Below are 21,281 nucleotides of genomic sequence, written 5' to 3' on the forward strand. Positions count from 1 at the left end.
GTGGCCTCTCCCGTTGCGGAGCACAGGCTCCGGATGCGCAGGCTCAGCGGCCATGGCTCACGGGCCCAGCCGCTCCGTGGCATGTGGGATCTTCCCAGACCAGGGCACAAACCCTGGTGTCCCCTGCATCGGCAGGCGGACTCTCAACCACTGCGCCACCAGGGAAGCCCTATGTATTTTTTATGAATTAACCTTTTTATCATTAGGAAATTATCTTCATCTCTGTTAATATTCTTCTCTCTGAAATTAACTTTGATATTAGTATAACCACACTCACTCTCTTTTGAGTTTTGTTAGCATGTTGTATCTTTTAACTTATTTGTGTCTTTAAATTTAAAGTGTGATTTTTGTAGTTAGCATATAGTTGGGTCTAGGAATTATCCAATCTGACAATCTCTGCCATTTAATTGACATATTTGGATCCTTTACATTTAATGTGATTATTAATGAGGTTAGGTTTAAAATCTACCATCTTGCTTCTATTGTCTATTCGTTTTCTATATTTGTCTCATCTAATTTCTGTTCACTTTTTCCTCTTTCTTATGCCTTCTTTTGGATTGAGTGATTTTTATGATTTAATTTTACCTCCTTTGTAGGTTTATTAGCGATAATCTTTTGTTATATTACTTTAGTAGGGTTTCTCAACATTGTCACTATTGACATCATAGGCCAGACAACTGTAGTAGCAAGGAGAAGTCCTGTGCATTGTAGGATATTAAGCAGCATCTGTGGCCTCCACCCACTAGATGCCAGTAGCGCTTCCTTAGTTGTGACAGTCAAAAATGTCTCCAGACAGTGCCAAATGTTCCCTGAAGGGTGTAATCACACCTGGTTGAAAAGCACTGGTGTGTGTGTGTGTGTGTATATATATATATATATATATATATATATATATATATATGTATGTATGTTTTTACTTATCACAGTTTGCCTTGAAGTAATATTATACTAGTTCACATGCAGTATTAAGAACCTTGCACCACGGTACTTCCATTTCTCTCCTCCTGGTTTTTGTGCTAATACTGTCATACATTTTACTTGTATGTATGCTATAAACCCATAGTATGTTGTTATTAGTTTTACTTTAAATAGTTGATTATCTTTCCAAGCAACTTAAATTAAGGAAAAAATGTCTGTATTTACCCAGTTTCCAGTGCTCTTCATTTCTTTGTTTCCATCTGGCATCATTTTCTTTCTTCTTGAAGAATGTCATTTAATATTTCTGATAATGCAAGTCTTCTGGCAATATAGTCTTTCAACTTTTATATGTCTGAAAAGCGTCTTTACTTCAACTCCAGTTTTAAAACATGTTTTCGATGGGTAAAGAACTGTAGGTTGACTTTTTTTTCTTTCAGAACTATAAAGATTTCTCCACTGTCCAACAAGAAAGTGACTATCATCTTTACCTTTTTCCTGTCTACTTAATTTGTCTTCTTTTCCTGATTTCTTTTTTTAATTGGGGTATAGTTGTTTTACAATGTTGTGTTAGTTTCTACTGTACAATGGAGTTCCCTGTGCTATACAGCAGATTCTCATCTATTTTATACATATTAGTGTATATATGTTAATCCCAATCTCCCAATTCATCCCACACCCCCCTTTCCCCCTTTGGTGTCCATACTTTTGTTTTCTATATCTGTGTCTCTGTTTCTGCCTTGGAAACCGGTTCATCAGTACTATTTTTCTAGATTCCACAAATATTCATTAATATACAATATTTGTTCTCTCTTTCTGATTTCACTCTGTATGACAGTCTCCAGGTCCATCCACGTCCCTACAAGTGACCCAATTTCTTTCCTTTTTATGGCTGAGTAATATTCCATTGTATATATGTACCACCACATCTTCTTTATCCATTCGTCTGTGGATGGACATTTAGGTTGCTTCCATGACCTGGCTATTGTAAACAGTGCTGCAATGAACATTGGGGTGCATGTGTCTTTTTGAATTATGGTTTTCTCTGGGTATATACCCAGTAGTGGGATTGCTGGGTTGTAGGGTAGTTCTATTTTTAGTTTTTTAAGGAAGCTCCATACTGTTCTCCATAGTGGCTGTATCAATTTACATTCCCACCAACAGTGCAAGAAGGTTCCCTTTTCTCCACACCCTCTCCAGCATTTGTTGTTTGTAGATTTTTTGATGATGCCCATTCTAACTGGTGTGAGGTGATACCTCATTGTAGTTTTGATTTGCATTTCTTTAATAATTCCTGATTTCTTTTAAGATTCTCTTTATCACTGGTTTAAATCTATTTGATTATAGTGTACCATGGTGTAATTGTTCTCATGTGTCCTGTGCTTGGGTTTCATTGAGCTTCTTAGACCTGTGGATTTACATTTTTCATCAAATTTAGGAAAATTTCATCAAAAATTTAGAAAAATCTAAGCCATTATTTCTACAAAATGTTTTCTGTTCTACTCCTCTTCTTTGGATAGTCCAATTACACATACATTTGGCTACTTGATATTGTCTCATGGTTCATTGCTTTTAATCATTTTTTTGATAGAAAATAAATCTGTGATTTATTTTGTAGAGTCTCAACTGCTATGTCTTCAAGTTCACTGATCTTTTTTCTGTAATGTTTAATTTTCTGTTAACCCTATCCAGTGTACTTTTTATCTCATGTGTTGTAATTTTCATTTCCAGAAGTCTGACTTGGGTCTTTATTTCTTTCTGTCTCTACTTAACATGTTAATCTTTGCTCTAGCTTCTTGAAAATATAGAATAGTTATAATATCTGTTTTAATGTATGTGTCTGCTAATTACTGTTGCTAGATATGCATCATTTCTGGGTCAATTTCATTTGATTTTCTCTCCTCATTATGGGTTGGATTTTTCTGCTGCTTTGCGTGCCTGGCAACTTTTGATTGAATGCAGACATTTTGAATTTTACCTTATTGGGTGTTAGATATATTTATATTCCTAAAAATATTCTTGAGCTTTGCTTTGAGATACTGTTAATAGAAATAGTTTGATCCTTTTGGGTCTTGCTTTTAAGCTTTATTAGGCAAAAACAATGCAGTCTTTAACGTAAGGTTCATTTTCTCTAGTCCTGAGGCTAGACCCTTTTTAGTACTCTGTTGTCTTCTGAATTATGAGATTTCCCATTAAGGCTTTTGGGGACAGGCAGTATTACTGGCCCTGGATATACTTTGAGGATAGTTCCCTTTAATCCTTCTGGGTTATTGTTCCCCTGGCCTTATGTAGTTTCCTCACATATGTGCCCTGATCACTACTCAACTGAACACTTGAAGGTGACCCTCTAAAGATCTCTGGAATTCTCTTTGCTGCTTTCTCCTCCACAGTCCTTTTCCCTGCAAATTCAAGCCTCCTTGGCTCTCCCAGAGCCTCAGCTCTCTCTTCTCAACTCAAGGAGACCTTCAAGCTCTAGATGGGGTTCCCCTTCCTTTGCTGCAGCCTGGAAACTTTCTTCATATAGTAAGCTGAGACTCATCTTGCTTCTCATCTCCCAGGTTTCACTGTCCTTCACTGCCTGTTTTCCAAGGTCTTGTGAGTCATTGTTTCACTTTTTTATTCTTCTTTTTACACTTTTTTAGTTGTTTCAAGAAGGGGGTAAGTCTGGTCCCCATCCCTCCATCTTAGCCTGTACTGTGGTTCTTTTAAGTTAACAATGCTATTTAGAAACCAAGGTCTGGGTGCTAGGTATACTCGTTACTCTTAGAGTGTCATTGCTTCTAGACTCTCTCAGTAGATAGAGCTAGGAAGAAGTATGTATGTGTGCATATTCATGTACACACACACACACACACACACACACCCCATGAGTTCAAACCAATAACTCCAATCCTTTCCCACATCTTAGGGTTCATTCTAGTATTCTCCCTTTCCATACTTACAACTCTCTTCTCTGACCTAGAGAAACTTTGTTCCTGCTATCCATAATATGTTAACTTATTGCTCAATCCTAGAATATACGGAAAGTAGTTTCAGAATTGCTAACCTATACAAACTGCTGTGGACTCAATGTCTGTGGCCCCCCACCTACCCCAAAATTCATATGTTGTATAGAAGCCCTAATCCCTAATGTGATGGTATTTGGAGGTGGAGCATTTGGAAGATAATTAGGTCATGAGGGTGGAGCCCTCATGAATGGGATTACTGCCCTTTTAAGAAGAGACACAAGAGATGATCGCTCTCTCCACCATGTGTGGACACAGCAAGAAGGTATCTGCAAACCAGAAAGAGTGCCTTTACCAAAAACCAAATCAGCTGGCACCTTGATCTTGTACTTCCTAGCCTCCAGGACTATGAGAAATAAGATCCTGTTGTTGAAGCCACCCAGTCTCTGGTATTTTTGTTGTAGCAGCCTGAACTGAGTACTAACCTACTAACTGAAGATCGAAATTTGTTTGAAGTTCTTTATGTCTTCTTCCTGAGAGTACATACTCAGATGTGTTCAAAAGTTACTTGAGTTTTGTCTTTTTGCCCTCCACCGCTTCCCTGTGGTTATTATTATTCTTTTGAAAGAGAGGGCTTTTTCCTGGTTATTTTCCATTTTAGAATTTTTTAAACCCATACATTTTTTTCCCTTTGGGGTATGTGAAATATCAACATGGTTCTAAAAGTCAAAAGTCAGAACTATATAGTTTAGAGTTTATTTTGTGTATCATGAGATGTGGATCTGATTTTATGTCTTTCTAAATGGCTATCCACCTGTCCCAAAACCACTTACTAAAAAGCTATTCTTTACCCCAGTTATTTTAGATGCTTCCTTTTATCACATTCAATAATTCCCTATTTGTTTAGATCAATTTCTAGACTTTCTATTCTGTCTGGCTGTCTATTTGTGTACCGGCACATAATTATTGTATGTTTTACTGTCTGCTACAGCCAGTCCTCATTAAGTTTTCGTTCTCTGTGTTTCCCTATTCTTACATGTTTAGTTTTCCATGTGAACTTTACTGTCAACTTGGCTAGCTCCAGCAAAAACTTTTTGGTATTGTTATTGTGATTGTGTTAAATTTATAAATTAATTTATAATTAATCTTTATGATGTTCGCATCATCCCTTTTAAGAACACTGGATGTCTTTCCATTTGCTGTAGTCTACTTTTGTGTCTTTCAAGAAAGTGTTAAGTTTTTCTCATATAGATTTTGTGCATGTTTTGTTTAGGTTTATTCCTATTTTACCTTCCTTTTTTAGAATTCAAAATCACTTCATTTCTTAAAATTCTGTACAAATGGGAAGAGAATAATGTGATTGGTCCTTTAACATCATATTCACAATGAGAGAATTTTATAAATTTGAATAAAAATTATCTTGCAGAAAGCAGAGCAAGCTCATTATCAAATCATTTATATAACTAATACAATGTTTGAATCAACTGAATGTTTACAATAGCCATCTTTTTATGACATAATTTCTCTAAAACCTATCTCACAATTTTGAAAGAATAAGCCATATAAATGAGTGTCACAGGAAAGTAAACAAACTAGCTTGTTAGAGTTCTCACCTTCTCCCCCTTGAAAGTCTGTGACTTAGGGAGTAATGGAACTACAAGTCTCTTTGATGTTTCACATGTAGCCAGAAAGCACTTTGCTAATCAGAAGCTTTCTTTTACTGTTAGAAAACTCATGTACCTGACCTTATTTTTTCTTTCCAAAGAATGGCTAATAAGCTTTACTTCTGCAACTCTAGGGAATATTTTGTCACCAAAAGTTAGGGAAGGTTTGACCTGAGTAGATTGGAAGATGTGGAGGAAGGAACGTGAGTTAGACCATTCATTCTCAAACTTGGCTGAATATTGGAATCACTTAAGCAGTTTAAAAACTATACCTAGCCAATCTGAAAAGGCTATCTAGTGTATGATTCCAACAAAATGACATGCTGTAAAAGGAAAGACAGTAAAAGGATCAGTGGTTCCCAGGGGTTTGACAGGAGGGAGGGATGAATAGGCAGAGCTTAGAGAATTTTTAGGGCAGTGAAATTATTCTGTGTGGGTCCCTCCTCCAGAGATGGTGATTTTTATAATGGGGTAAAGGATGAGGCCTGAGTGTCAGGACTTACAAAAGAGAGATCTTTAATGTTCTCACCACAAAAAAAGAAGTGGAAATTATGTGACCTGATGGAGGCTTAGCTATTACTATGGTAGCAATCATTTTGCTATATGTAAGTATCAAATCAACACGTTGTACACCTTAAACTTACACAATTTATATGTCAATTATAACTCAAAAAAGCTGGAAAAAAGAATAAGGGAAAATAAATTTAAAAGTTAATTACACAACTAATTCGTTGCAGCTGTGATAAGTGCTGTAAGGTAATCAGGGAAGTCTTTGCTGAAGAAAGCATTCTTAAGCTGGCTTCTGAGGGGTGAGTAGAAATTAGTCAAGTAAAAATAGGGGGAAACCTCAGGCAGAGGAAACAGCATGTTGGAAGGCCTGACAGGGAAGGAGGTTGTGTGTTCTAACACAGTGGTTCTCAAACTTTGCTGCACCTGGGATTCTTTGTTTGCATTTTGAATGGTTTTTTTTTTCCATTGTGACTCTTTTTATTGTTTGTATATTTGCAGGCTATTATATCTGTATTAACGTTTTTACCTTCCAGAATGATTTTATTCCTTGCATTAATTTTACCTTTGATTCTCTAGTGCTTTCCAGATAAATATTATGTCTTATCCATAAATAGAAATAGTTTTACTTCTCCAGTTCCTGTGCCTCTAATTGATTTCTTATGTGTAAGTGCATTGCCTAGTATCTCCTTTATATTTAAATAACAGTGGAAAATAGTAGGCAGTCTTAACTTTGTTTCTGATCCTTGTGAAATTCCTGTAGCATTTCACTATTAAGGTTGTATTCAGGACTAAGGTATACATACTTTTTCCTATTAAGAAAATATCCATAAATCCATAATTACCTCTTCTGTTCTGTGTTTAATCAGGAATGACTGTTGAATTTTGTTAATTTTTCAGGACCTATGAACATAATTTTTTCTTTAGATCTATTAATATGATTTAATTTAATCTATTAATATGTATTATATTAATAGATTTCCAACTATTGAACCAAGCTTGCCTTCCTGGAAAAACATCCTACTGGGTTTTCTTAATATGATATTGGGCTATTTTTGCTAATATTTTATTTAGTACTTTGGCATCAACAGTCATAAGTGATAACTTTTTGGAATTTTTTGGTATTGTTTTTATCAGGTTTAGGTTTCCATATTATACTTGATTCATAAGAGTTGTTTGAAGTTTTCGTTCATTTTCTAGGCTCTGGTACAATGTATGTAACATTGGGGACAATGTATTCTTTGACAATTCCTCTATGAAAGCAATAGGGCCTTTTATTTGGGGGGCAGGGGATAGTTCCTTGATGTACTCCTCTGTTTCTTTTATGGTAATTGATCTATTTATGCTTTTTTTCCTAATGAGGTCAATTTTGGTAAACTGTATTTTCTTAAGAAATTATCCATTTTGTCTCGTTTTCAAATTTATTTGCATAGAGATCTATCTGCCAGAGAGTCTCTTATGGTATTTTAAATCTCTTCTATTTCCACAGTTATCTCCCCCTAGTCATTTCGTATTTTGTATATTTGTGCTTTGTCCCTTTCCCACCTTGATTATGTTAGCTAGTAGTGTATTTTGTTAATTTCCCCCAAGACAATCATTTTTATTAATTTGATTGTTTTTTCCTACTCCCACTCTCATTAATTTTTATTTTATCTTTCATTATTTCCTTCCTTATGTTTTATTTTGGTTATTTTCTTGTGCTTTATCTTAGCATTTGGAGTTTGGAATTTATTTAATATATTTTTTGTCTTTCATTTTTATTGATATAAGTGCTTAAGGCTATGAATTTCTGCTGATCTCTGCTTTATATTTCATAGATGCTAGGATAGTAGCAGTCTTTTCACTTTCATTATTTTTTAAAAAGTCGTTTAATTTTGGTTTCCATTTCACCCATCCATTGTGTTCCTGTCTTCCTTCCCTTCTATCTGGTATCTATGCTGTAGCTTTTCCAAAATGGTCCTGCTCCATAACATCCATAAAAGAAACAGAAAACAAACCTGAAGCCCTTCATAGCTGGCCTGTTTCTCCAGCCATTGCCTGGCTAACACTCGTTTTTGAAGACTAAGCTCAACTTTAGGAATTCTTCTCTGATACCCCTCAACCTCCAATACCAACCCAGTTAGTACTCCTTCTGAGAACTAAATAGAATCCTATATTTCCTTTGTCATAATACTTGTAACAGTATATTTTAATATTTTGTCTCTCTATTAACATTGTAAGATTCTTGAAACAAATGCTTCCCTTTTATCACTGTATCCCTGGTGCTCAATAAATAATTGTTGAATATTCCTTCAGCTATAAACTTCAAAACTAGTATTCTGACCTGTGAGTTCTAGCAAACTCTAGAGCTTCTTAATTACTTTAGTTTGGTTTGTTGATTTTAGCTTTTCAGTTGAAGTATAACACACATACAGAAGAGCACACTAATTATGTGTCCAGCTCAATCAGCTTTCATAAACATACCCACACAACCTCAACACAGATCACCACCTCCATGAATTTTCACAAAGTGAAATGTATCTATGAAACTGCAACACATATCAAGAAATGAAACTTACTATCCTTCCAGAAGCCCCCATTGTGGCTTCTCCCAATTGATTATGGTATAGCATCCAGAATATGTAAAGAACTCTTATGCTAAACAATAAAAAGACAAGCAACTCAATTTAAAAATGGGCATTCAACATGGAACTGGAAGCAATTAGGCAAGAAAAAGAAATAAAAAGCATCTAAATTGGAAAGGAGGAAGTAAAATTATCTCTGTTTACAGATGACATAATCTTATACATAGAAAGCCCCAAAGAGTCCACTAAAAAAACTACTGGAACAAATGAATTCAGCAAAGTTGCAGGATACTAAATCAGTGCCAAAAAATCAGTTGTGTTTGTACACACTAACAATGAACAATCCAAAAAGGAAATTAAGAGGACAATCCATTTACAATAGCATAAATATGAATAAAATACTTAGGAATAAACCTAGCCAAAAAGTGAAAGACTTGTACAGTGAAAACTGCAAAGTGCTGCTGAAAGAAATAAAAGAAGACACAAATAAATAGACATCCCATGTACATGGACTGAATAACTTAATATTGTTAAGATGTCAATACTACTCAAAGCGATTTACAGAATTAATGCAGTCCATATCAAAATCCCAACAGCGTTGTGTTTTGTTTGTCTACAGAAATAGAAAAATCTATCCTAAAATTCATGTGGAATCTCAAGGGACCCTGAATAGCCAAAACAATTTTGAAAAAGAAGAACAAAATTGGAAGTCTCACACTTCCTCATTTCAAAGCTTACTAAAAAGCCACAGTAATCAAAACAGTGTGGTACTAGCATAAAAACGGATATTAGGGCTTCCCTGGTGGCGCAGTGGTTGAGAGTCCGCCTGCCGATGCAGGGGACGCGGGTTCGTGCCCCGGTCAGGGAGGATCCCACGTGCCACGGAGCGGCTGGGCCCGTGAGCCACGGCCGCTGAGCCTGCGTGTCCGGAGCCTGTGCTCTGCAACGGGAGAGGCCACAGCAGTGAGAGGCCCGCATAACGCAAAAAAAAAAAACAAACAAACAAAACGGATATTAAAACCAGTGGAGCAGAATGAGTCCCAAATTAAACTCTGACGTATGTAGTCAAATGATCTTTGACCAAGGTTCCAAAACAATTGATGGGGAAAGGACATTCTCTTCAATAAATGATGCTGGGAAAACTGGATAGTCACATGCAAAAGAATAAAGTTGGGCCCTTACCTTACACAATATACAAAAACTAACTCAAAGTGGAATAAAAACCTAAATGTAAGACCTAAAACTATAAAAGTCACAGAAGAAAATGGAAAAGCTCATGAGATCGAATTTGGCAATGACTTCTCGGATATTACACCAAAAGCACAGGCAACAAAAGCAAAAATAGACAAATGCACTACATTAAACTTAAAAACTTTTTGATCATCAAAGGAAATAATTAACAGAGTGAAAAGGCAGCCTACATCATGGGAGAAAATATTTGCCCATTATATATCTGATAAGGGGTTAATAGCCAGAATATAAAGAGAATTCCTACAACTCAACAACAAAATAACCCAATTTAAAAATGGGCAAAGGACTTTAGCAGACATTTCTCCAAAGAAGATACACAAATGGCCAGCAAACATGAGAAGATGCTCAACATCACTAATCATTAAAAATATGCAAATCAAAACCACAGTGAGATATCAATTCACACCCACTAGGATGGCCATTATCAAAAACACAGAAAAGAACAAATGTTTGGTAAGCATGTGAAGAAGTTGGAACCCTTGTGCCCTGGGAATGTAAAATGGTGTAGTCTGTATGGAAAACAATACGGAGGTTCCTCAGAAAATTAAAACTAAAATTACCATATGATCCAGCAATCTCTATGTATATCCAACAGAATTGAGAACAGGATCTCAAAGAGATTTGCACACCCGTGTTTATTACAGCATTATTCACAACAGCCAAGATGTGGAAACAACCTAAATGTACTTCATTTGGGGGGGAGCTATTTTGAGTGGCATTTTTAAAAAGCTTTCATTTACAAATGTTCATTGCTGGAATATAGAAACAGAACTGATTTGTGTATCTGTGTTAATCTTGTACTTTATGACCTTGCTAACCTCATATAGACAATCATGTTGTGTGCAAATAGAAGGAACACATACAGGATTTGTATGTTGAATAATTCAGAACTCATGAATAAAATCAAAGATCTAAATAAATGGAGAGGGGCTTCCCTGGTGGCGCATTGGTTAAGAATCCGCCTGCCAATGCAGGGGACACGGGTTTGAGCCCTGGTCCAGGAAGATCCCTCATGCCACAGAGCAACTAAACCCGTGCGCCACAACTACTGAGCCTGCACTCTAGAGCCCGTGAGCCACAACTACTGAAGCCCGCACGCCTAGAGCCTGTGCTCCACAACAAGAGAAGCCACTGCAATGAGAAGCCCGCGCACGGCAGCAAAGCATAGCCCCTGCTTGTCACAACTAGAGAAAGGCCACACACAGCAATGAAGGGCCGGTGCACCCAAAAATGTAAAATAAAATAAATAAGAAATAAAAAATAAGTAAATAAATGGAGAGACATGTCATGTTCATGGATTAGGTCAGAGTAGCAAATATGTCAACTGTCCCCAAATCTATAGATTTAATAGCAATCAAATTCCCAGCAGAATTTTTTGAGGGACTAGATTCTAAAATTTTATGAAAGGGCAAAAGAACCTTAATAGCCAAAAAGATCTGGGGAGGGCTTCCCTGGTGGTGCAGTGGTTGAGAGTCCGCCTGCTGATGCAGGGGACACGGGTTCGTGCCCCGGGCCGGGAGGATCCCACATGCCGCGGAGCGTCTGGGCCCGTGAACCGTGGCCGCTGGGCCTGCACGTCCGGAGCCTGTGCTCCGCAATGGGAGAGGCCACAGCAGTGAGAGGCCCGCGTACCGGAAAAAAAAAAAAAAAAAAAGATCTGGGGAAACAAGAATAAATTGGGAGGAATCACATTACCAGATACTGAGTTGCTATTAAGCTATAATGATCAAGACAGGTGGTACTGGTGAAAGGATCAGAGTTCAATAGAACAGAAGAAAGATTACAGAAATATACCCTCTTTTATAAAGACACTTTTATAAAGATCCCATTCATGAGGGCTCCTACCTCATTACTTGATCACCTCGCAAATACACAGATGGAGACAGAGATAGGAGTTATGCTGCCACAAGCAAAGAATCTCCGCAAGCCACGAGAATCTGCAAGTGGCAAGGCACGATTTCCCCTGTAGAGCTTTCAGATGTGGGGCCCTGATGACACCTGCAACCTTGCTGAATTTATTAGTTCTAATCGGTTTTGGGGGGGTTGGAGGAGTATTTTGGGTTTTCTATCTATAAGATTAAGTCATCTGCAAACAGATAATTTTACTTCATCCTTTCCAATTTAGATGCCTTTGTTTTACTTGCCTAATTTCTTTGGCCAGGACTTCTAATATTATTTTGAATAGAAGTGGTGAGGGGGCCAGACGCATTCTTCTGGGTGGGAAGGAGAGAGGAGGGAGCTAGATCTTATGCTGATATACCACCATGTGCCAATGAGGTCACACAGTGCCAGGGACCCTCAACCTGGTTGCTCCACTGAACCCACTGTTAGGTGGATTTGGGGTGAGAAGTATTTAGAGGTAGATTGGTTGACCTCACTCTAGCATGAAAATGGAAGTATTTGTAAATTACTTACCTATTTCCCTCCAGGGGAGAAAATGGGAAGTGAGGGCCACTGGTGAACAGTGAGTTAGAACAAGTGAGTATTTATATGAGTAATCCCTTCCACATAATGAATCTGGTGGAGTCACTGAAGAGTCTACATTTCCTCTTCCCCAGGCTTTGTGATTAATGTGTTCAACCTCACTGGCAACTTTTTGACTGAAAACAGTATTAATTAGCTATTTCCCTTGTCTGGGGAATGAGCATAAGGACCTTGCACCCCCAAGGCTTCTGTTAAGTTTACAAAGTGGCCTCAGATTTTCTATGCGAATATTGGCTCTGCAAATGTATGTACTTCCAATTTGCTCCCCACATGAGCTCAGTTTGAACTCTGTCCCCTTTGGAGTTGAGTTACTAAATAAGTAACAGGAATATTTAATCTTTGAAGCGTACTGTGTCCCCAAATTTCTATTAAAACTATAGAAAACTTCTGATTATGACAAGTCAGTATTAAAAACTTACCAACTTCTTGGTATATATCCAAAGGAAATGAAATCAGTGTCTCAAAATGGTATCTGTGCTCCCATGTTCATCACATTCCTTGTTATTCACAAGGAATGAAAACCTAAATGTCTGTCCGTGGATAAATGGATGAAGAAAATGTGGTATGTGTATACGTATGTATATATACATACCATTTGCAAAAACATGGATCAACCTGGACATTATGCTGAGTGAAATAAGTCCGAGAAAGACAAATAATGCAATGTGTGCTCTCACTTATATGTGGAATCTAAGAGTCAAACTAATAGACCCAGAGAGTAGAATGGTGGTGCTGTGGCACGGGGGGTAGAGGGGAGAATGAGGAAGTATTGGTCTAAGGCAGTGGTCCCCAAGCTTTTTGGCACCAGGAACCAGTTTCATGGAAGACAGTTTTTCCACAGGTGTGGACGGAGGGGGGATGGTTCAGGCGGGAATGTGAGCATTGGGGAGCAACGGGGAGTGGCAGATGAAGCTTCCTTCGCTCGTCCACCACTCACCTCCTCCTCCACAGATCGGTACTGGTCCGCGGCCTGGGGGTTGGGGACCCCTGGTCTAAGGGTACAAAGTTTTAGGATAAATGAGTTGTGGCAATTTGATGTACAACTTGGTGATTTTGTACTTGAAATTTGTTAAAAAGGTAGATCTTAAATCGCCACAAAAAATGGTAATTATGTGAGGTGATGGATATGTTAATTAGCTTGAGTGTGGTGATCATTTCTGAATGTGTATATATATCGTAATATCAATTTGTGCACCTTAAATATATACGTTTAATTCCTATTTGTCAATTATACCTCAGTAAAGCTGGAAACAAACAAACAAAAACTGACCCGAACTGACTGTCTTACAGGTATGAGAGAATTGAAATTCCAATTCATATTGTACCTCATGTAACCATTGGGAAAGTGTGCCTTGAGTCAGCAGTTGAGCTGCCCAAGATCCTGTGCCAAGAGGAGCAGGATGCGTATAGGAGGATCCACAGGTAGAGAGCCTCGCTGCTCCTCTTCCCAGTTCTCGGGCCTGGTCCCTGTTCTCCTCTCCTGTCCTTTCATCTTCAGCAGCTCAAGCTGTGAGCCCCCTTTCCTTTCAGCTCTCTGTGAGAAAGTCATCACATGTCTCACCCTGTATGATAACAATCTCTTTAACCCTTGTTTCTCTCCTGGTGCACTTTGGATCCTTCTGGGGCAAAGACACTTTTTTTAGTTGTTAAAAATAACATCTTAGTAGCCCTGTTGCCAAGTACTGTGTACAATAGGAAGGCTTCAGCGAGAGACAATAATTTCAAAATTATTTCTTTGAATTATCTCAACGTTCTGAATAAAATTATATCCCCCCAAATCATGAAAAATGGAACAATAATGGGAAGTTCAATGATACATATTTATCTAATCTGGTTGGCAGAGGTCTGTAGCAGACCACTGCCAAACAGATTAGATGAACTGCTGCTTTGCTACTAACCTAAACTATTTTATCCCTTTAGCCTTACACATCTGGACTCAGTAACCAAGATCCATAATGGCTCAGGTAAGATTTTTTTTCTCGAGTACAGGCAGTGAAATACTCACATGACAGAAGCAAATTTAGTTGAAGTGACTGAAGTGATGAGTACAAATTACCCATGAGTTTTCTTTCCCAAGAGCTTTGCCATTCACTAGTCCTGCTCCCAACTTTTCTATTGAATCCTGTGGACCACTGAATACTATACATGACTGGACACATTTAACACCAGTTCTCAGGGAGACAGGGAGGGCCCCGATTTGTCTGCAAGTTTCCATAGTGTAACACGCCTACTGTGGCTGATTTCAAACAACTAACATGGCCGTAACCAGTTTGCAAACTTCCTGAAATTTCAACAGTTGGCTCTTGTGAGCCGGTTTCCAGCATATCAGTACCAGCCTATTGTAGTGGGAGTTGAAAGAGATGGCTAGACAGACAGACAGACATAAAAGGGAGCGCATGAGGGAGATCTTCTCATGTAAATAAATATATAAGGAATTCCTATACAAGGCCAAGGATTTCTGCTCAATACAATATACACACTAAATCACTTTTCCCAACATACACACCTACCCATCCACACCTTCTGACTAACCCTGACTCCCAGGCCATTCTGGCAAAGTCACTAGGAAGGAAGAAAAGGAGGCTTCCAAGTATTATAGGCAAGTACTTTGAGAGAAAAAGACAGAGCTGGCTTGGTTTATCTGTCCCATCATTTTTATCTGGAGGTAAAACATGGCAAAGAGTTAATAATATAAGGTAATATATGATATGTAGCCATACTCTAAAGCCACAGCAATTAAAAAATATATATTGATAATTCAAACATGGACAGATAAATCAGTAGAACTGAATACAGCCCATGTATACATATTTAAGAATTTATATCTAAGAAAGATGTCACTTCAAATCAATTTTAAAAAGGATGGATTGTTCACTAAATAGTGTTGGGACAGTTCATTTGTTTCTTAGTTTATACTTCTATTTCCATATGGGAAAAAAATAAATTCCTACTTAATGCCCTACACAAAAAATAAATTCCAGATATATTTAAACTTCTACTATTAAATACAGTACAACCACTTTGGAAAGAGATTGACAATTACAACTACCAAATGTCCCACCAGTTCCTCTCCTAGGCATATACCCCAAAGAGTTGAAAACAGGTGTTCAAACAAAAACTTGTATAGGAATGTTTGTAGCAGCATTATTCACAATAGCCAGAAAGTGGGAACACCCAATTGTCTGTCAGTGGGTGAATGGATAAACAAAGTGTGATCCATCCATACAACAAGGTATTGCTCAGCAATGGAAAGAACACACTACTGATACATGAACAACCTGGATGAATCTCATTATGCCAACTGAAAGAGGCATCACACAAAGTGCTACATACTCTATAGTGCCATTTATATGGAATTTAAGAATAGGCTAAACTAACCTATGGTGACAGCAAATGGGTCAGTAGCTGCTGTGGCCCAAGGTGAAGGGGCACCGGCTGCAGAGGGAACCCAGAGGGGCCTCTGGGCTGATGGAAATAGCCTGTATCTTGACTGGAGGGTGGTTAAAAGGGGTATGCATTTGTCAAAACTCACTGAACTGTACCCTTAAAGTGGGGTCATTTATTGTCTGTAAATTATACCTCAATAAAGCTCATTAAAAGTTAAAAAAAATACAGGAGGAAAATATAAGGAAGTCACAAAAGACTGACTAAGAATTAAAGACTTTTATAGAGCCCTACAGAAAAATCAAATTGTTCATAATAATATATAAAAGAAGTATGGATTAAGATAAAGTCATCAGGTTTTCTCCTTTTCTTTCAACAAATATTAAATTGACAGAGAATTAGATGAGGATGTGAGGGAAGTGAACACTCCCATATACTGTTCCTGGAGGTATAATTTTTAAATATATGTGAACTTGAATCTAGCAATTCCACTTCGAAAAATGTATCCTTCAAAAATTTGTAGGAAAAGTGTGCAAAAATAAAGGGATATTAATCGCAGTCTTTATAATAGCAAAAAATTGGATGCCACTGAGAGGTCCATCAATAGAAGACGTATTAAATTGGTACATCCATTCTGATGAATACTGTACAGCCGTTAAGAAGGAAAGGTAGATCTTTATCAACACAGGAAGGTGTCTATGGCTTATTGTTATGTGAGGTAAAAGTAACATCCAAAATCATACAGTTTTTTTAACTTTATTTAAAAAAAATTGGGCTTCCCTGGTGGCGCAGTAGTTGAGAATCTGCCTGCCAGTGTAGCGGACACAGGTTCGACCCCTGGTCTGGGAAGATCCCACATGCCGCGGAGCAACTGGGCCCGTGAGCCACAACTACTGAGCCTGCGCGTCTGGAGCCTGTGCTCCGCAACAAGAGAGGCCGCGACAGTGAGAGGCCCGCACACCGCGATGAAGAGCGGCCCCCGCTCGCCGCAACTAGAGAAAGCCCTCACACAGAAACGAAGACCCAACACAGCCAAAAATAAATAAATAAATTTATTTAAAAATTATATATATATATAGCACTCTGAGGTCGATAATAACAAAAAAAACCCCCACAGATTCCAAGGCCTGTCTTAAGAGAGTTTGTAATTCAGTGATGTGAAAGTGGGGCCCCCAAATCTGTTTTTCAAAAAAAAAAAAATTTTAACATCTTTATTGGAGTGTAACTGCTTTACAAATGTTGTGTTAGTTTCTGCTGTATAACAAAGTGAATCAGCTATATATATACATATATCCCCATATCTCTTCCCTCTTGCTTCTCCCTCCCGCCCTCCCTTATCCCACCCCTCTAGGTGGTCACAAAGCACCGAGCTGATCTCCCTGTGCTATGTGGCTGCTTCCCACTAGCTATCTGTTTTACATTTGGTAGTGTATATATGTCCATGCCACTCTCTCTCTTCGTCCCAGCTTACCCTTCCCTCTCCCCGTGTCCTCAAGTCCACTCTCTACACCTGTGTCTTTATTCCTGTCCTGCCCCTAGGTTCATCAGAACCATTTTTATTCAAAAGTATATATACATATGCACACAGGTTCACACACATATACATATATCTTGGAAGGTATACTCCACAATTTTACAGTGGTCATTTTAATAAGTCATGTATCATAAGAGAGAAAAAGATATTTCCATTAGGCAGAATTTGTTTTAAAAAGAGGGCCACAGAATCTCCGTCTTACCGTGAAGCTGAACATTCCTAGGAAGACGTGAAAGGTGATCAGTCCCTTCATCTCTCTGCTTTTTCCTCATTTTAAAAGAGAAGCTTTCAGGTGAGTTGCATTAATGTATTCTTCAATGTATGCAACACTTGGTAAGCAATTTTCTTTCTGAACTCGTGAAAAATTAAGTTGCAGAAGACAGAGTTCTAGCTCACTGGGAAGCTATGTTCATTCACAGTGAGAAGGTCTGAGAGCTGGGGAAAGAGACTCTTCTGTAGCTCTTACCCTTTTGCTATGGAAGTAAAAAGCTGGATCTCTTTCTGCTCTCTGCATAGCAAGGCTTCCGTCTGGCTTATGGATCCAGGGATGTTCAGGATGGCCTCCGAATAGGTATCCTCTTTGCTCAGCTCTCCTGCCTTTCCCCTGGCTGCCCATACAAAGTTGTCTGCCAGTTCTACTTCTGCACTTTTTCTGTGTTCTCCTCCTTCCCCCTCTTTCTGTAATCATTGTTGGGCGCTACTGGTGGTGGATTGTTATCTCTGTTTTTCCTATTGAAGTGTTTACCAAGAACCTGTGCAGTCAGATGTCGGCAGTCAGCGGGCCTCTACTGCAGTGGCTGGAGGACAGACTGGAGCAAAACCAACAGCATTTGCAGGAGTTGCAACAAGAAAAGGAAGAGCTTATGCAAGAACTTTCTTCTTTAGAATAAAGCAGGAGACAAAATGGGGTAAAAAACTTTTGTTTTCCAATTTGTGTATTAAACATGGTCTGAAAATTCATATACAGGAGATGTGTAGGCAGACGATGGAGCAGATCCTTTTATATCCCCATGGGTGCGTTTTATGCATACGATAAACAAACATAAGATGTCTTCCTAAAAGTTCCATTAGGGCCTAATGAACCCTCCTACCTGGAACCGGCCTACAAAGAGCATATGCAGGGTGATTTAAGTAGAATATGAAAGTTTTTTTTTAAAGGCTATGCAAGTTACATTGGCAAGGATATCCTGTAATAAAATGTCTGGGGAGCATATTTCAAGTGTTTATTTTTTCTCTAGAATAAGCTAAAGGGATAAGTATTTCATGTTCAGTTTTGTAGTTATGATGCTGATGTTGGACAAATAAATAAGTACACAAGGGTTAGTGGGATGAAGTGAAGGTGACTCATCAGCACCCCACCTCTATTCTTTACCCCCATTGAGAGGCATATGTCTTATGTCTTCCTTCTTGATCTCTAAAATAGGTATTCTGAGATACCTAGCAAAGGTTGAATCTATGTGGGTGCTCTTTGTAACCAAAAACACGAGTTCTAGCATATTTGGCTCTGAAGCAAATTCCTACTGAGCAGATCCTATTTCCCTAAGAATTTCCAGTATAATACAAATGTGTTTTTCCAGAAACATTCAGGACTTAGGATGTAACAAAAATAATGCTTTAAAAAGTTCTGTTGCAAGCTTCTTACCATGTGTAACCACAAATGCTAAGTGTGTCTTCAGAAAAGAGCTAAGCCTACTGCAGACCAGAAATTAAAGTGGGAATTGGAGGAGTTAGAAAGAAAGAAAACAAAGAAAGCCCCAATCCCAACAACAGTGACAAAGGGTTGGTTTTGTTTTTGTTTTTTCTTCTTGTTTCTCCCTAAATTATTGTTTTTCAAATTTCAAAGTACAGTCCAGAACTACATGCACCATAATCATTTGGAGGCCAAACTTCAACTCTGGGAGTGGAACCCAGAAATGTTCATGAACTCCCCTAGGGCATATGTAGTGTAAATGTTGTATTTTCCCTAATTTCCCACAGCCACAGTTCTTCTCTATTCTTTTCTTCCCCTGTAGGAAGGATGAAAATATCCAGGTGTAAAATTAATTAAGCCAAATCAATTTTGAAGAAGAAAAATTTGGAAGACTCACATTACCTGACTTCAAGACTTACTATAAACCTACAGTAATCAAGACAGTGTGGTATATGCGCAACTGATTTTGACAAAGGTACAAAAGCAATTCAGTGGAGGAAGGATAGTCTTTTCAACAAATGATGCTGGTGCAGTTGGCAAAGAAAATGAATTTTGACCTAAACTGCATACATTATACAAAAATTAATCGAAAATGTATCATGAACTTAGATGTAAGATGTAAAACTTTCAGGAAAAAAAATCATAGGAAGATCTTTAGGATCATGGGCTAGGCAACAGGTTCTTCTTGGCCTTCATCCCAGAAGCACAATCGTGAAAGGAAAAAGTTGATACTGTATATTGGACTTCATCAAAATGAAAAACTTTTGCTCTGTCAAAAATTTAAGAGGAGGAAGTTATTGAGAGAAATTACTTGCAAACCATTTATCTAGAATAAAGTCAAGAGTAAAAAACAAACAATCCAATTAGAAAATGAGCAGAAGACATGAATAGACATAGCACTAAAGAGGGTGTATCGAAGGCAAGCAAGCACAGGAAAAGATGTTGAACTTCATTAGTCATCAGGGAATGCAAATTAAAACCACAGTGAATTGTAACTACATACTTATCAGAATGGCTAAAGAAAAAACAGTGAAAATACCAGATGCTGTTGAGCATACAAACTGGATCTCTCATACATTGCTGAACAGAATGTAAAATGTAAGCCACTCTGAAAAAAAGAGTTTAAAAATTTCTAATAGAGTTAAACATACATGTACTTTATTACCCAGCAATGGTTGTCCTGGACATTTATCCCAAAGAAATGAAACCTATTTTGGCACAGAAACTTCTATACAGACATTCTTGGCAGTATCATTTGTAATAGCCCCAAACTGGAAACAACCCAGATGACCTGCAGTTGCGTGTGTGGTTAAACCACACCATGCAATACTACTCTGCAATGAAAAGGAACAGACTGTTGATACACACGACTTGGATGGACCTCAAGGGTATAATGATGAATGAAAAACAGCCAGTCTTAAAAGCTCACATACTGTATGACTGCATTTGTATGAATTCTTGAAATGACAAAATTATAGAAGTGAAGAACAGATTAATGGTTGACAGGGATAGGGACTGGAGGGGGTATGGGATATGGGTGACTATAAAGGGATAACACAATGAATTCCTTTGTGCTGATGGAACAGTTCTGTATCTTGATTGTGGTGTTTATTACATGAATCTATATCTGTGCTAAAACTACATAGGCCTACACACACCCACAAATGAATGCATGTAAAATTTGGTGAAACCAAATAAGGTCTATAGTCTAGTTAGCAGTATTCTACCATTGTCAATATGTTGGTTTTGAAGATGTACAATAGTTATGTGTACGATCTTACCACTGGAGGAAACTGGGTGAAGGGCACATGGGACTCCCTGTACTATTTTTGCAACTTCCTGTTAATCTATAATTATTGCAAAATAAAAAGTTGTAAGTATTAAATAAGGAACTAGGAGGTATGGTACGTATTTTGTGTAATAAGAAAAGAGTGATAAAATCTGAGGGGGAATAAAATGATTTGAATATTTTTACAGACAAACCTTCTGCACATGTCCCTTCTAAGCTATTTACATTGACAGAGTTATGGCAATTTGAAATTCTTTTTCTAACCTGATAATTCGAGTTGTAATCTGTAAAATAGGATGTGGGGAGAGGAGGCAGGTACATGGAAGTGTCAAAGTACCTGGTGGCTGAGGAAGCAGGGCTGGGATTACTGCATGAGTGCCTTGGTGGGGGATATCTAGTGGAAACTGTTGTGCAGCCAGCAATCAGGTACATTAAACAAGTAAGTCAACTGATGGAGCAAATAAGTAAATGTATTGAGGAAAGTGGAAGCTAGGTTTGTCAGTGTCAGAGAAATTACTTATAAACATGAAAAGGGGAGGAGCTTCAAGATGGCA

General features: G+C 38.0%; 1 protein-coding gene across 4 annotated transcripts in view; it reads left to right on the forward strand.

Moving 5' to 3' along the window:
- The window catches only part of BRCC3 (BRCA1/BRCA2-containing complex subunit 3), a 76,715-nt gene extending 55,795 nt beyond the window's left edge, over window positions 1-20,920 (forward strand). For all 4 annotated transcript variants that reach the window (XM_027099678.1, XM_027099679.1, XM_027099680.1 and 1 more), the window contains 4 exons: window positions 13,621-13,752; window positions 14,251-14,294; window positions 17,987-18,156; window positions 19,261-20,920. In XM_027099678.1, coding sequence (XP_026955479.1) covers window positions 13,621-13,752; window positions 14,251-14,294; window positions 17,987-18,138 — 328 coding nt within the window. In that variant the 3' untranslated portion in view covers window positions 18,139-18,156; window positions 19,261-20,920. The remainder of the gene's footprint in view (window positions 1-13,620; window positions 13,753-14,250; window positions 14,295-17,986; window positions 18,157-19,260) is intronic.
- The last annotated feature ends 361 nt before the right edge of the window (window positions 20,921-21,281 follow it).

Source organism: Aethalodelphis obliquidens, unplaced genomic scaffold, assembly GCF_003676395.1.
Source record: "Aethalodelphis obliquidens isolate GAN/ISIS:26980383/991018 unplaced genomic scaffold, ASM367639v1 scaffold136, whole genome shotgun sequence".
In the NCBI taxonomy this organism is placed as follows: Eukaryota; Metazoa; Chordata; class Mammalia; order Artiodactyla; family Delphinidae; genus Aethalodelphis; species Aethalodelphis obliquidens.